The 14,275-nt window shown below is 39.5% G+C and overlaps 1 protein-coding gene across 1 annotated transcript; it reads left to right on the forward strand.

Moving 5' to 3' along the window:
* The first annotated feature begins 9,224 nt into the window (after nt 1-9,224).
* Nucleotides 9,225-11,820, forward strand: CSF3 (colony stimulating factor 3). Its single transcript, XM_012548308.2, is given in 6 exon segments — nt 9,225-9,242; nt 9,244-9,373; nt 9,664-9,812; nt 10,241-10,348; nt 10,618-10,764; nt 11,082-11,820. Coding segments are annotated over 6 exon segments (717 nt in total). The 3' UTR covers nt 11,247-11,820.
* The last annotated feature ends 2,455 nt before the right edge of the window (nt 11,821-14,275 follow it).

Here is a 14,275-nt window from a genome sequence, read left to right on the forward strand (position 1 = left end):
TTGTATATTTATGTATACATGTATTTCTATAATGCATACATCTCTCTCTCCCCCTATTCTCCTTCCCCCAGAATATATATGTGTGTGTATGTATATAGACTGAATGTGAATCAAAGCATTGTATTTTCACCTTTTTGACGTTGTTTATTTATGTGTTTTTTTCTTTCTCATGTTTTTTCCCCCTTTGATCTGATTTTTCTTACTCAGCATCACAAATATGGAAATATGCTTAAAAGAATTGCACATGTTTGACCTATATTGAATCATTTGCTGTCTTGGAGAGAAGAGGGGAGAGAGGGAGAAAAATTTGGAACATAAGGTTTTGCAAAAGTGAATGCTGAAAACTATTTTTACATGTATTTGGAAAAATAAAATACTATTTAAAAAAAGAGAGAGACATTTCAGGCCAGGAGCAGCTCTGCAGTCTAGACAGACCAGAGTTTTCCTCTTTCCATATCCCATCAGCCATGGTGTTTTTTAGTGGAGCTACTGGATGCTTAGGATGCACTCTATCTTACAGGGAACAGATAAAGAGAGGTGGCACTTAACCAGTTCCAAGTTATTAAAGAAGAATTATGAATTCCGACCTTGCAGAGCCAGTCTTGTCAATTGAGAGTTGAAAAGAACAGTCCATGGGAGCCCATGATCTGCCCAGCAGAAGATATTTCATCAAGCATCCTAATAGTTCTACGTGTGGCTAAAGGATGGGGGTCCATTAGTCCTACAGTCATGAGTTGCTTTGGCCACGAGTCCTCCCTACACAGTTGCCTCATAATTTTGTACCTACTTTTCCCATAGATGATGTATTTATTTATGAGAGAGTGCACCCAAGATTTCTGGAGAAGGATGCTTTGCAGCTACTTATTAGTTGTTCTTTCTAAATCATTATAGCAAATTTCTATGTTGTGACCTAAGTGGGTAGAGCACTGGGTCTGGGATAAGAAAACTGATGATCAAAGCTAGCCTCAGACACTTCCTAGCTGTCACTTTGTAGGCAAGTTACTAAATCTGTTTCCTCAGCTATAAAATGGAGATCATAATAGCATCTTCCTCCCACAATTATTGTGAGGATCATATGAGATAATATTTGTGTAAAGTACTTAACACAATGCCTGACCTTTAGTGCTATATAAATGCTTATTATCCTCCTTTCTTCTATTGTCTTTAATTAATGGAAAGTAAAAGTTTGTGAGTTATGGTTTTAAGGATTCAGACCTATGGGGTAGCCAAGAATCTGGAATTGTAGCAACTACTCTGTAAAAATCCAAGCCTAGGGTGTACTGTGAGTGCAAGTTAGAAAAGCAACCCAGATATACATTTCTATGCACATATATATATATATATATGTATATATATATATAGATAGCTATAACCACACATTTTATTAATACCTTTTATCTACACACCAGTTCTTCCTCTATCCAGAATTGAACCCTTTCTTGTGATAAATAATTAAGCAAAAACATCCAATCTAGTAATAATTTATACAATATTCTGTCGTAGTAATCCCCTCCCACTTTCCCCTGTGAAAAGAGGCATTTTTCATTATCCATTCTGAAACCTTCAAATTTTTTGCAGTTATCCAGAGTTTTACAAACTTTTAGTAATCGTTTCATTTAGGAAGTTCCTCTTGATTCCTCCAATTGCTTGTGCCTTCTCTCCAAATATTACTTTGCATATAATTTATTTTGCATTTTCTAAGAATATACTGTCTTCTCAATAAAATATAATATCTTGATGATAAAGACTTTTATTTCATGCTTGTATATCCAGAATCTAGTCCAGTGCGTGGTACATAGTAAAGATCATAGACTAAAGCAACAAGTGACCCTCTATGCCTTCTATTCAATCCCCTTCATTTTATAAAGAAGAAAACTGAGATCCAGGAATTTTAAGTGGCTTTTCCAAGTTGAGAGGTGGGATATAAACTCAGGTTTTCTAATTCTTGAATACTTTTAATTATTAAATAGTGCTGGGCACTATAATAAATGCTTATTGAATGAATAAACAAATGAATTAATGGATGGACACTTGTAGTTGTGTATAGTTATCTTATTTCGGTTTATTTCACTCTATATCTATACAAATAAATTTTCCTGTGTTCTCTTTATTTATTTATTTTTTTTTTGCTGAGGCAATTGGGGTTAAGTGACTTGCCCAGGGTCACACAAGGAAGTGTTAAGTGTCTGAGATGGGTTTGAACTCAGGTCCTCCTGACTTCAGAGCTGGTCCTCTATCCACTGCACCACCTAGCTGCACCCTTCCTGTGTTCTCTAAATTCCTTGTATTCCTCATTTCTTGGTGCATCACAATATTCTATTATTTGATAAGCCAGAGTTTTTTAAGTCATTCCCCAATTTTTTGTCTTTTAAATTTTTCAATTCTTTGCTACCAGAAAACGTGTTAGAAGAGAAATTGTGGTTTATATCAGACCACACTGTTTCTGTCTTTGATTTCTTTAGTGTGTATGATCCATAGTTGAATCACTGAGTCAGGGGATATGGACAGGTTAGTCATTCCTTGCATAATTTCATACTAATATTTATAAGTAAACCAATTCATCATCTCCCAACAATGTATTAGTGTGCCTTTTCTCCCACAGCTCCTCTAACTTTGACTAATTTTTTTTTTAATTTTTGTATCAACTTGTGGAGTGGAAAAGGAAATTTCAGAATTATCCTAATTTGCATTTCTCCAATGATTTGGATCATGTTTTTCTATGGTCATTTATATTTTGCAATTCTCCTTTTGAAAACTGTCTGTTCCTCTTTTTTGGACTATTTATGGATTTGGAAATGGACTTGTGATTTCTTCATTTCAAAATCTAATAATTTTTTATTTGTCATTACCCATTTTGACCTCTCTTCAGCATTCAATGTGACAACCCATCCTTCTGGATATTTTCCTTTTGAGATTTTCATAATACTTCACTCTCCTGATTCTCTTCCTGATTCTTTCCTGGCTCAGTATTCATTCCTTGCCCTTTCATATATGTTCCATAAAACTCTTTCTTAGATCCCATTTTCTTATGTAGTTCAGACCTTGACCTTTTTATTAGTCCCATCTTATACTCTATACTGGATGTTATATGAATTTAGACATAGGTTTGACCAGCTAACACCAATTAAGTCAGAACAAAGCAGAGAATAGCGTTTATAATATTCAGTCTTTCTGTGTGTGAGACACATCCCACCTACAGACAATGGGAATGTGTGTTCCACCTTTCAATCATTTGCACTTATACATTTACATGAAACAAAAACAAACAGAAAAAAAGATGATTGCTCTTTTTACAAAATACTCATGGTATGGAGAATGGATGTATATCCTTAGCTATGGGAGATAGATAAAGGATGTGACCTTGCTAGTATACCTGGTTTTACTAAATCAGAGGGTACTCTTGAAAGGCTAGATAATGAAGGCAGATGTCCAAGAAAATGAAATCCTCTCTTTTTAGCAATTTAGTTAATGATAGAAATAAAGACACTGAAGAGAACCAGTCCTACAATTGGTGCTACAGGGGTCATATATAGCAAAATGTCAAAATGGCGAGTACATTCTCCCAAAAATTCACTTTCAACAAAAAGCCAGATATTTTCTTATGATATGGTAATCTCATCAAGTTCTATGATTGTCTCTGCAGATGATTCCTAATCTTTATGTCCATTTGAAAGGCAGCTCCCAGGGAGGAGAACAAGTACACTATCTCCATGGTTTAGGAACACACAGACAGCCTTTGATTGGCTCCCAATGACATGGCACACACTCAGGCACACTCATCCCTTGGATCTGTGGGTTATAAAAGTGAGTTAGGAACGCTGCATCCCGCTCTCTTGCTAGGTGTCCACTTCATTATTTTTTCCTTTGCATATTCTTAGGAATGAAGCTGAGGTAGTGGGAGAGGGGAATAGCATAGGAGGAGAGGGCTTTTTCTTTTCTACTTCCCACAAGAGGAAATGACAATTGACAGCAGAAGCACAAGGCAGGTGTAGACTTTTTTCTACATTATCTGAGGAGGGAAGTGCAAAAATTCTATTCCTGAATTCCAGCTTTCTGTAAGGAGGAATTTTTAAATTCCCTAGGTAACATGATCCTAACCTTCTGAAAAGATACTGGATAGCAGGAGTTTGGGGAGTTAATTCATGGGTGATGTGAAATTTGAAGAGTGCTTGGGTTCAATGGCAGAGGCATGAGCATCCTATAAGGAAAATTTCTACAATTCCATACTTCTTAGATAACAAAGAGAACAAAAGGCTGAGAGAAGCTCACCTTTTAGCTGAAGGACTATATTATCGGACATCTGAATCTACCTAATTTTCCCTGATATTACTTGGGCAGTACAGATTCAAGGTGAATGGGGAATGCCACAGGACAATCCCAAAAATTTACCTTCTGGTTTGATGATTTGTTTCTGTATTTGTCCATAGGCTCTTGTGAATTCCTTGCATTTTCTTTCCAAAAAAAAAGGTTGACCCATCTATATCTATGTAAGAATTCCTGCTATCCACATTGTAGGAAACTTAGACATGAATCAAACCTAAGATTTATTCTGGAGATTTCTCCAGAATAAAATGTATGGATTTGGGGCAAGAGCCAAAGAAAGAAATCAACTCTTCAGGTAGTCTAGACTCAGGGATCAGACCCATGTGAGCCTAGAGTTCTTTGAGGAATTTTGAGTGCAGTCAGGGTTTGCTGGTAAATTTTTAATAACTGGATTTTGGTGGGTATACACACAGCTTATTGAATTTAAATTTAATTTAACTAACATTTTCTCCATAATTTCGTTAAGTCTAGAGAATCAACAAAAAGATAACTCAAGTTCCAATCTGCCTATTTCAGAAGGTTAAATACACTGAAAATTTAACAATCAGCACTCAGAAGCACAAGTTGGTTCAAGCATATCCCTGCCAAGTCACTTTTATTGATGTTCTTGCTTCCCCTGCCCCCCCCCCTTTAAATTTCATTATCTTTTCCAACTGGTTTCCCTGCCTATCCCTCCTTTTAATAAATAAACACAAACAAAACAAATTCATGCATTGACCATATCTGAAAATGTGTTGATTTGACATTTCTAATCTACAACCTTTCTGCCAAAAAGTGGAAGATGCACTTTGCCATCAGTCTTCTCAATTTAGGATTGCTCATCAAACTTACCATAAGCCTGAAGTGTCTTGGCACTCTTCTTCATTATATTGTGGTCAAGCTGCACATGGTTCTGCCTCTGATAATATTGCTCTTTCTCAATTGTTTAAAGTCTTGCCAAGTTTCTCAGAATTTTTCATATGCATTTTTTTCTCCTTAAATACTTAATTTTCCCCCAATTACATGTAAAGATATATTTTAATATTCATCTTTTAAAAATTTTGAGTTCCAAATTCTCTCTCTTTTCCCCTCCCTGAGGTGATAAGCAATATAAGCTGTACATGTGTACAAATAGTCATGCAAAACATATTTCCATATTTGTCATGTTGTAAAAGAAGATATAGACCCAAACAAAGAAGCCATGAATAAAATAAAGTGAAAAATAATGTTTCAATCTGCATTCAGATTCCATTAGTTCTTTTCCTGGATGTTGATATTATTTTTCAACAGGAGTCCTTTGGAATTGTCTTTCCATTACTGTATTGATCAAAATAGCTAAGTCATTTACAGTTGGTTATCATACAATGATTGCTGTTACTATGTACAATGTTCTCCTGATTCTATTCATTTCGTTCTTTATCAGTTTGTGTAAGTCTTCCCAGGTTTTTCTGAAATGAGCCTGCTTTTCATTTCTTATAGCATAATATTATTCCACTCTATTCCAACTTGTTCAGCCATTCTCCAATTGATGAACATCCCCTCAATTTATAATTCTTTACTATCATAAAAAGAGCTGCTATAAATATGTTTGCACAAATAGATCATTCTTCTCTACCTCCCACCATATGTTTTTTTTTTTTTATTTCTTTGGGATACAGACTTAGGTATCACTGGATCAAAGGATATATACAGTTTGACTCCCTTTGTGTATAGTTCCAAACTGTTCTCCAAAATAGTTGAATGAATTCGTAACTCTCCCAACAATGCAGTGGTGTCCCAATTTTCCCACATCCCCTCCAACATTTATCATTTTGCTTTTCTGTCATATTAACCAATCTGATAGGTGTGAGGTGGTACCTCAGTCAAAAATGATTAAGAATATTTTTTCATAAGACTATAGATATTTTTTATTTCTTCATCTGAAAACTGCCCATTCTTATCTTTTGAACATTTATCAATTGGAGAATGACTTAATATTCCTATAAACTTGATGAAGCTTGATATTGAGAAACAAACCCTTTACCAGAGCCACTTGCTATAAACAAATTTCCCCCAACTTTCTGCCTTCCTTTTAATCTAGATTGTATTGTATTTTTGGTGCAAAAGCTTTTCAATATAATTTAAATTATCCCTTTTATATCTAGTAGAGATCTCTATCTCGTTTGATTATAAATTCTTCTCTTCTCCATAGATGGAACAGGTAATTATTCCTTGCTACTCTGATTTGCTTTTGGTATCATCTTTCTGTCTAAATCACTACCATTTTGACCTTGATACCATAATGTAACACTGGTTTATACCTAGAGTCTGCCAGAACGTTTTTCTAGTTTTCCCAGAAGATTTTGTCAAATAGTGAGTTTTTGTCCCCAAAGCTAGGATCCATATACATTATTTCTTACAATACCAAGTCATTCTTGGCAAATTATTTGCCTTCATCCCTTTCTACCCATAACCTGGATTCACCTTGGGTCCTCAGCTTTGATTAGTCCATTTCTGCCTTCACTTTCAGGAGCCCAGGCTCCTTTGCCCCAAGACATGCCCAGCATCTATAACTCATTCCCTCTCCCTTTCCAGGGATATTACTTTCCCCATTAGACCGTAAACTCCTTAAGGGCAGGGACTCTGCTTGTATTTGCACCCTCAGCGCTTAGCACAGCCTCTGGTAAGAACTTACTAAAAGCTTCACTTCCCTCTTTTTCTCCTCTGTCTCATCCCCTCTTCCTTCCCTCTGTTGGTCTTATTCTCTCTCTTTCTCTGTCTCCGTATATATGTACATATGTACACACACAACACAGAGAGGCAACTAGGTGGCACATGAATAGGGTTAGACCAGAAATCAGGAATTCCTGAGTTCAAATTCACACTTTTACTAACAGTATGATGGTAGGCAGATCACTTAACCTCTGTCTGCCTCAGTTTTCTCATCTGTAAAATGAGAATAATTTGGGGGGGAAAGGTTCTTTTTAAATTGTACAATTCATTTATATGGACACATGAAACATTGGTTTCATTTATTTACAAATTTTTCCAATTTTCCTTTCTACTGCAAATTATTTAATCTGTGATTAAAATGTTAGCTACTGTGGGGCCACAATGAACTTTTTTTTTTAAGAGATGAAAAATAAAACTCAATTACTTTTTCTGATACATTAGCCTGGAAACATTTTAGAAATGTCTCACAAGCCTTTACTCCTTCCAGTGGTAAAATAATACCATTAACCAACTTTGCCAAGATAAAAATAATAATACCACCTACTTCCCAGGGTTATTGTGAAGATCAAATGAGGTAATACTTATAAAGCACTTAACAGAGGGTTTGGTAGAGAGCAAGCACTATTAGTTATCTTTATTACTTAACTTTTCTCAGAAAGTGTAAGTTGATAATGGCATCTAGGGTTTGTGAAGTTCAGAGGAGGTGATTTGTGTATAGTGCTTAGGGATGAGCACAAAGTAGGTGCTTGTCGCCACCATTTCTTAAGCACCTACTATGTGTCAGACACAGGTAAATGCTGGGAATACAAAGGCAAAATGATATTATTCAAGGAGCTATCATTTATAAAGCATTTTCCTTTCAGTAACCTAAGGAGATAGAAAGTGTGTTATTAACATTCCAAAAGAACTGAGACTTGAATAAGTGAAGTGATTTGTCCTTCAAGATTGGGAAGTTGCGACCAGAGCTCAAGTCTCCTGAGTCACACACAGGTCAAGGGTTTGTGTGATACCTGCCAGGTGTGGCCACCAGGTGGAGTGTAAGTCCCAGGAACCATCCTGCTCAAAGTGGGCAACCCTCTTCTAGGGGCTACAGCTCTTCTTGGGCATGGAGCACAAGCTGGGGAAGACAATATCCTATAGCCCTGTTCCCAAATCACTTTCCAAAGCCAGATTTGTTCCCCATTCCCTGCTCTTTCAAAGCATGCACGCGCGCACACACACACACACACACATATACACACATGGAGCTGCCAAACTCCTTCCTGGGGGAAAAATTCTTAACTAACAAGGGGTAAGCCTGGGACCCAGTCCCTATGACTCTCCAGGAAGATGATGAGTGCTGGGGGCAGGGAGAATATGATCAGTCCAGTCAGGAGCCACTGTGATTCTTGCTTCATCAGGATAGATATCCGGTTCCAGCCAGCTGGGGAATTTGGGGGCTTAGGAGAATGAGTCATGGGTTGGGGGATGTGCGCTTACTATGGGAGTTCCCGGCACAACCTGCTTCGAAGCAGCTTGGAGATTGGAATTGTGCCTGGCAAAGAGGAAGGGTGGGAGGGGGTTGAGGAAGGGTGATATGATTAGGACATGGCAGTGGGTCATCTTATGTGTTCCTATTATGTGCCCCAATTTCAGATGCAAGAAATGCAGTTATTTCCACAGGGAGAATAGGCAGCCAGACCCAGGAAAGCCTGAGCAACAAGCAATTGATAGGAGCCAGGGAACTCTTCCTTCCCTTCTTAGCCAGGGAATCCAGCCAGGCTTGGGGGAATTAGGAGAGGAAGGCTGCAGGAAAAGACTGGAATGAGATAAAAGATAAGGGGGAACCCAAAGGGTCCTTCTTCTCAGCCTCCATCAGTCCTTATTGGCCTCCATTCAGTCTCTGACTCAATTTCTGTCACCATTGTGCACCATCTCTTATTCTCTGGATCTCCTCTTATCAGGCCCTCAATTCCACTGTTCTCTTAAAAAGCCCCAGGACATCTCTGGGTTGTCAGGGTGGGGCTAGGAAGGGAGAACAGGACGTCAAAAGAGGATGAGATATTCCACAATTTCACAAAGTTTTCGCAAACTGCACCCTCCATGTACCAGACCCTTGCCCTTCCCCCTCCCCCCCCACTCCACCCTAAAGCATTGTCTAGGGCATTGATTTGCATAAACCTGGGAAGTCATTACTAAGAATTTTCAGCACCAGGTAATTTCCTCCCTGAATGACCCATCTTATAAAGGCTTCAAGCAGCCAGTCCCAGACACAGACCAGCGCCTGCAGCTCCTGACCCCACCAGGCCCCATCGACCAGACCCACTGCTGCTGCCCAGGCCCCATCGTCGACCGGATCAAAGCCCCATGAAGCTTCCCAGTGAGTCTAGTGATAGAAGGGCCCTTCTTCCTTCATCTCGCAAGATGGGATTGCCTCGGCTATCTATCCGTCCATATACCATAGGTTAGGAAAGGCACCGGAATGAGCTGGGAGCGGGGATTCCCATGGCTTTGTGATGGGTGAGGTGGAGACCATCGGGGACGCTGGAATGGAACGGTTGTTGGGATGTTGGGAACGGAGACTGTGTCCTGGAGCCTTGAGGTAGAGGGACTGGAATCCCTCTGTAAGGGAAGTCTCTCTTGACAATCCTCCTCCTTCTCATTCCCCAGCCCTGCTATTCTGGCTGAGTGCATTCTGGCCTCAGCTCCAGGCCATCCCCCTGGACTCCTCCAACCACCTACCCCCGAGCTTCTTCCCCCAAATCCAGGAGCAAGTGAGGAAGATCCAGAATGACATCGAAGGGCTGCAGCAGAGATTGGTGAGAGAGGGACCCGGGGGATAGGAAAACGAATGGACCAGGGGCCGATGGGGTTAAAGTCGTAGCATCTGAGAGAGCCCAGGGAGAGAACATGGGAGAAAACAGGACGAGCTAGAATAGAGACCAGGAAACCCAATGAATGGGAGCGTTAAGAACAGTCCCATGGAGATGGAGAGGAACAGAAGAGGTTCTGAAGGCAGGAAGAAGATAAGGATCATAGAGTTTCCAGCTGGAAGGAACCTAAGAGATTCCCTGGTTCAAGCTTACATTTTGCAGGACAGGATATTAAGAGAAGTTGAATTTGCTTAACCTTGCCACATGCTATGAGTAATTTGAATTCTTGACTCAAAATTCAGTATTTTCTATCCACTGTCATCAAGACAGAGAGTATGATATATGTGCTAAGATTCAATCCCCTGCCTTCTCAGTGTGCTGACTACCGCCTATGCCATCCAGAGGAGCTGATCTTGGTTGGTCTGTATCTGGGCATCCCCAGGCCATCTGTGAAAAACTGTTACAGTCAGGACTTGAAACTAGTAAGTGCCCTCAGACTCTTTTCCAATCTCTGCAACCAGGGCTAGAAGGTACAGGAGAATATAAATTCTTTTCCTCTGTGGGAGTGGTTGGCAAAAACCAAAACCACACAACCACAACCTGACTCTCTGGATTTCACCAAGTTTATGCCCAGTAACTATGGGTTAGGGAGGGGACATGGGAATCTGAGAAATTCCTGGAGGGAATGTGGGTTTGGAGGGGGCTCAGCCCAGCCCCGGGCCCTTTGTCCTAACACTCTGACAAACCCTAGGTAGCCTGCCTGAATCAGCTGTACTATGGACTCCAGTTCTACCAGGGGCTTGTGAGAGCACTGGAGGGCATTTCCCCCGAGCTGGCTCCCACTCTGGATACCCTGAAGCTCGATATTGGTGACTTTGCTGCCAGCATCTGGCAACAGGTGAGACTTGGTAACTCTTCCCGACACAGTCCATTATGTGTCCAACGAACATCCTTTCTTTTCCTTTCCTGTTATAGATATGAAAGGATGTTTTTGTTCTTTGAGGAAAGTCATATTTAGAGGGTTCACTAGGTGAGGTATAGGTTAAAGGTCTAAAATGAACCCATCTCTACTGTAGGTCATGGATGGCTGGGATTTGTGGAAGAGGCAGGATCTCTTGAGGGTTAGCCATGAAGGGCAGTGATTAGGAAGCCCCTGGGACACATGTACTGGCTTCCTCCCCACATTCAACCTCTGATTCTTTCCTCCTCTCACAGATGGAAGATTTTCAAGTGGTTCCTGAGATCGTGCCCACCCAGAGTATCCTGCCCACTTTCAGTTCCTCCTTCTATCGTCGAGCAGGGGGCGTCCTCATCTTTAGCCAGTTGCAGAGCTTCCTGGACATGGCATACCGTGCCCTGCGCCTTCTTTCCCAATCCTGAGCTAACCCCATATTTATCCCCTATTTAATATTTATATATTTAAATTTAGGAAGATATTTAAAAGGTGAAAGGGACTGGAGTTCTCAATTGCCCCTTCTCCCCCTCAATCCCACTGTAGGTCACAGTTAGTCTCCTTGCTCATAGCAGGAAAAAATCCTAACCAGCCATCCTAGGGGCTGGAAGATAAATAGGTAAATACCAAGTATTGCCATTAAATGACCCATCTCCAGGTGGGAGATGCTCCGTTGTTTAATATTTAAACAGCAATGTTCCCTAGGTGAGTACTAGTGCTCATTCTCCTAGCCCTAGTTGGGGCTGGGTTAGAGGTAGGGCCTAACTCATTTGTCTTGCCAGGGTCAGTCCAATCCTGTTCTTTGATTTTTCCTTTGCCCCATGGCAAAGGCTCTCTACAGAACAAAGGAAGCTTTAGCTGGGAAGTGCGGAGAAAGTCAGCTCCTTGAAGGCAGGCACTGTTTTTCATCTCTGTGTTTGCTTCCCCAGCAAAATGCACACAGTAGGCATGTTTAAAATGTTTAAATAAATGTTTATTAAATTGTGCCTGAAATCCTACTGATTCAGTGTGGAGTCATTTTCTTTTCAAGAATTTCAGGGCGTGCATAAGGTATTTATAGGAGATCAGAGGCCATTCCTCAAGGTATAGGCTGAGGGCATTCACAGTGGCCTGTTATTTTTATTCCTGGTATTTACTTGACAAGTAAATCCCTAGTAGCTTTCCAAGGAGGGAAAGTATCTAAGCCAGAGGTGAATCCCTTTCTTTTATACTCCCCAACAGTCCATCTAACCCAACTCCACTGTTGATTCTTTCTGAATTAAGAAGGAGCTGGGTTTCAGTCTTTAAAGTCTGGCTGCTCCTATTAACCTATCTGGGTTGGTCTTTAATTTTTAATTTAAATACAACTGTGATCATGATAGGAGAGACAGAATGGGGTGGTTAATGAGAGAGGACCTCAAAACCAGAATGGAGGAGAGGCCCATGAGTGGCAATATTTGACAAGGTAGGCTCTAAATATAAATCCCTATGCGTGTATAAGCTATCACCTCGATTCAGAATTTCCTTATTACCCTCCTTCCCATCTCCACATGTTGTTTCAATTCTGTCCCAGACAAGCAGCCTCTGGCAGGTAATCACCTTATCCCAAAGCAGTATCATTGGCACAAAGTGCCACAATTACTACCTTTCCCCCTCCATGCCTAACAATTGCCCATCCTCTAGCTCTTCAGAAACCAAATTTCCTTTCTCTGCCTAGTTTCTAGAAAATAAATCCCACATAAGTTGTACTAGAACAGTTTCTCAGCTCAGGATTATAAAGAACTTTAGAGTGCTTAGCTGTAACAGCCTCGGAGTTAAAAGAAGCCTTTCTTAATTCCAAAAGACTTGGGATGGAGGGTGCCATCTGCATCCAGAAGAAAAACTATGGGGACTGAATATGGATCAAAGCATACTATTTTCACCTTTTTTCTTTTTCTTTGTTTTCTTTTTCTTTCTCATAGTTTTTCCCCTTTTGTTCTGATCTTTTACATCATGACTAATATGGAAATATGTTTAAAAAGATTGTCCATGTATAACCTATATCAGATTGCTTGCTTTCTTAAGGAGGGGGAAAGTAAGGGAGGGAGGGAGAAAAAAATGTGGAACTCAAAATCTTACAAAAATAAATGTTGAAAACTATCTTTGCATGGGATTATAAAAAAATACAATTAAGTTAAAAAAAAAAGATTAAAAAAAAGAAAAAGTATATAGATACTACCGTGTTGCCATAGGCAAACTCTCAAGCTCAGGAGTGAAAATTCCTGAGAGTGATTTTTGTCATGGTGGAAAACATATGTTGGGCAATGTGTTTCTCTGATTATTGAATATAAGCACTGAGGATCTTTCTTTGTGGAATCCCCTCTAGGGAGGAAAATTGGGTTAGAAGTAAGGGGGAAAAAAGAGAAAAAAATTAGGTCTGATAAATTTTAATTATTTTAAATTTGTGGCAGGTTAAATTCTAAGTTCATTTATGAAATGTAATTCAGTGTAAAGAATGATTCAATATAATCAGCTAAGTTGTAAATTAAATAAAAAAAAAAGAAAAGAAATCTGTCTTTCCAATCTTTCTGTAGAAACTAACTAAACTGGCATCCAACTAGGGAGGGAGGGAAGAAGAGAGAAAGGAAGGGAGGGGGGAAGGCAACTAATATTTATCCCTTCCCATTAGCTGAGATTCTAAAACTGAATTGAGCTACTCCTGGATTCCCTAGAGTAGTGTAGGCTAGACCTACAGAAGGACACACACCAATACTCACAAGGAATAGCAGAATAGCACATTCTTTATTTATAATGAAAATGGGGTGGAAAATGGACCCAAAAGACATAAAAAGTTAGAAGTATTTCTCACCTGTGGCAAGGTGACTACCACGTGGAAAAGCAGAATACAAGATTTAATTTTACTTAACTAACTTCATTTGTTAGAAGACTTTTATTTTTCTTATGTTCCATGGAGAAAGGGAGAAAGGGAGGAAATGAAAAAATACTTAGGATGTGGAAAAAATTAGAAAATAGAAAAAAAAAAAAAAAGGAGGAAGTTTTACTCTACCGTGTAATGAACTTAAAGCATGATGAGAAGCTCTCTAAAAATAAATGACCAGTGCTTGGAGCTGGCAGCTCATTGAATAGAGCTCTAGCCCTGGAATCAGGAAGACCTGAGTTCAAAAATCTAGCTTCAGACACTTACTAGTTGTGTGATCCCAGACAAGTCATTTAAACTCTGATTGCCTGACAAAAGCATCCTCTAGAGAAGAAAATGGCAAAACACTCTAGTATCTCTGCCAAGAAAATACTATCATGGGCAGCTACAATCCATAGAATCACAGAGTTCAACATGGTTGAACAACAACAACAACAACAAAGTCAAAGAGTGGACATTATAAGAAAGGTTCAGAGAAGTCTTAGACTTGAAATCAAAGGAACAATTTGTAAATTACACAAATGTTTCACCCGCTGTGTGAATGTTGGGGGTACATGCCCA

The sequence above is a fragment of the Sarcophilus harrisii genome, chromosome 4, assembly GCF_902635505.1.
Source record: "Sarcophilus harrisii chromosome 4, mSarHar1.11, whole genome shotgun sequence".
NCBI classification, from domain to species: domain Eukaryota; kingdom Metazoa; phylum Chordata; class Mammalia; order Dasyuromorphia; family Dasyuridae; genus Sarcophilus; species Sarcophilus harrisii.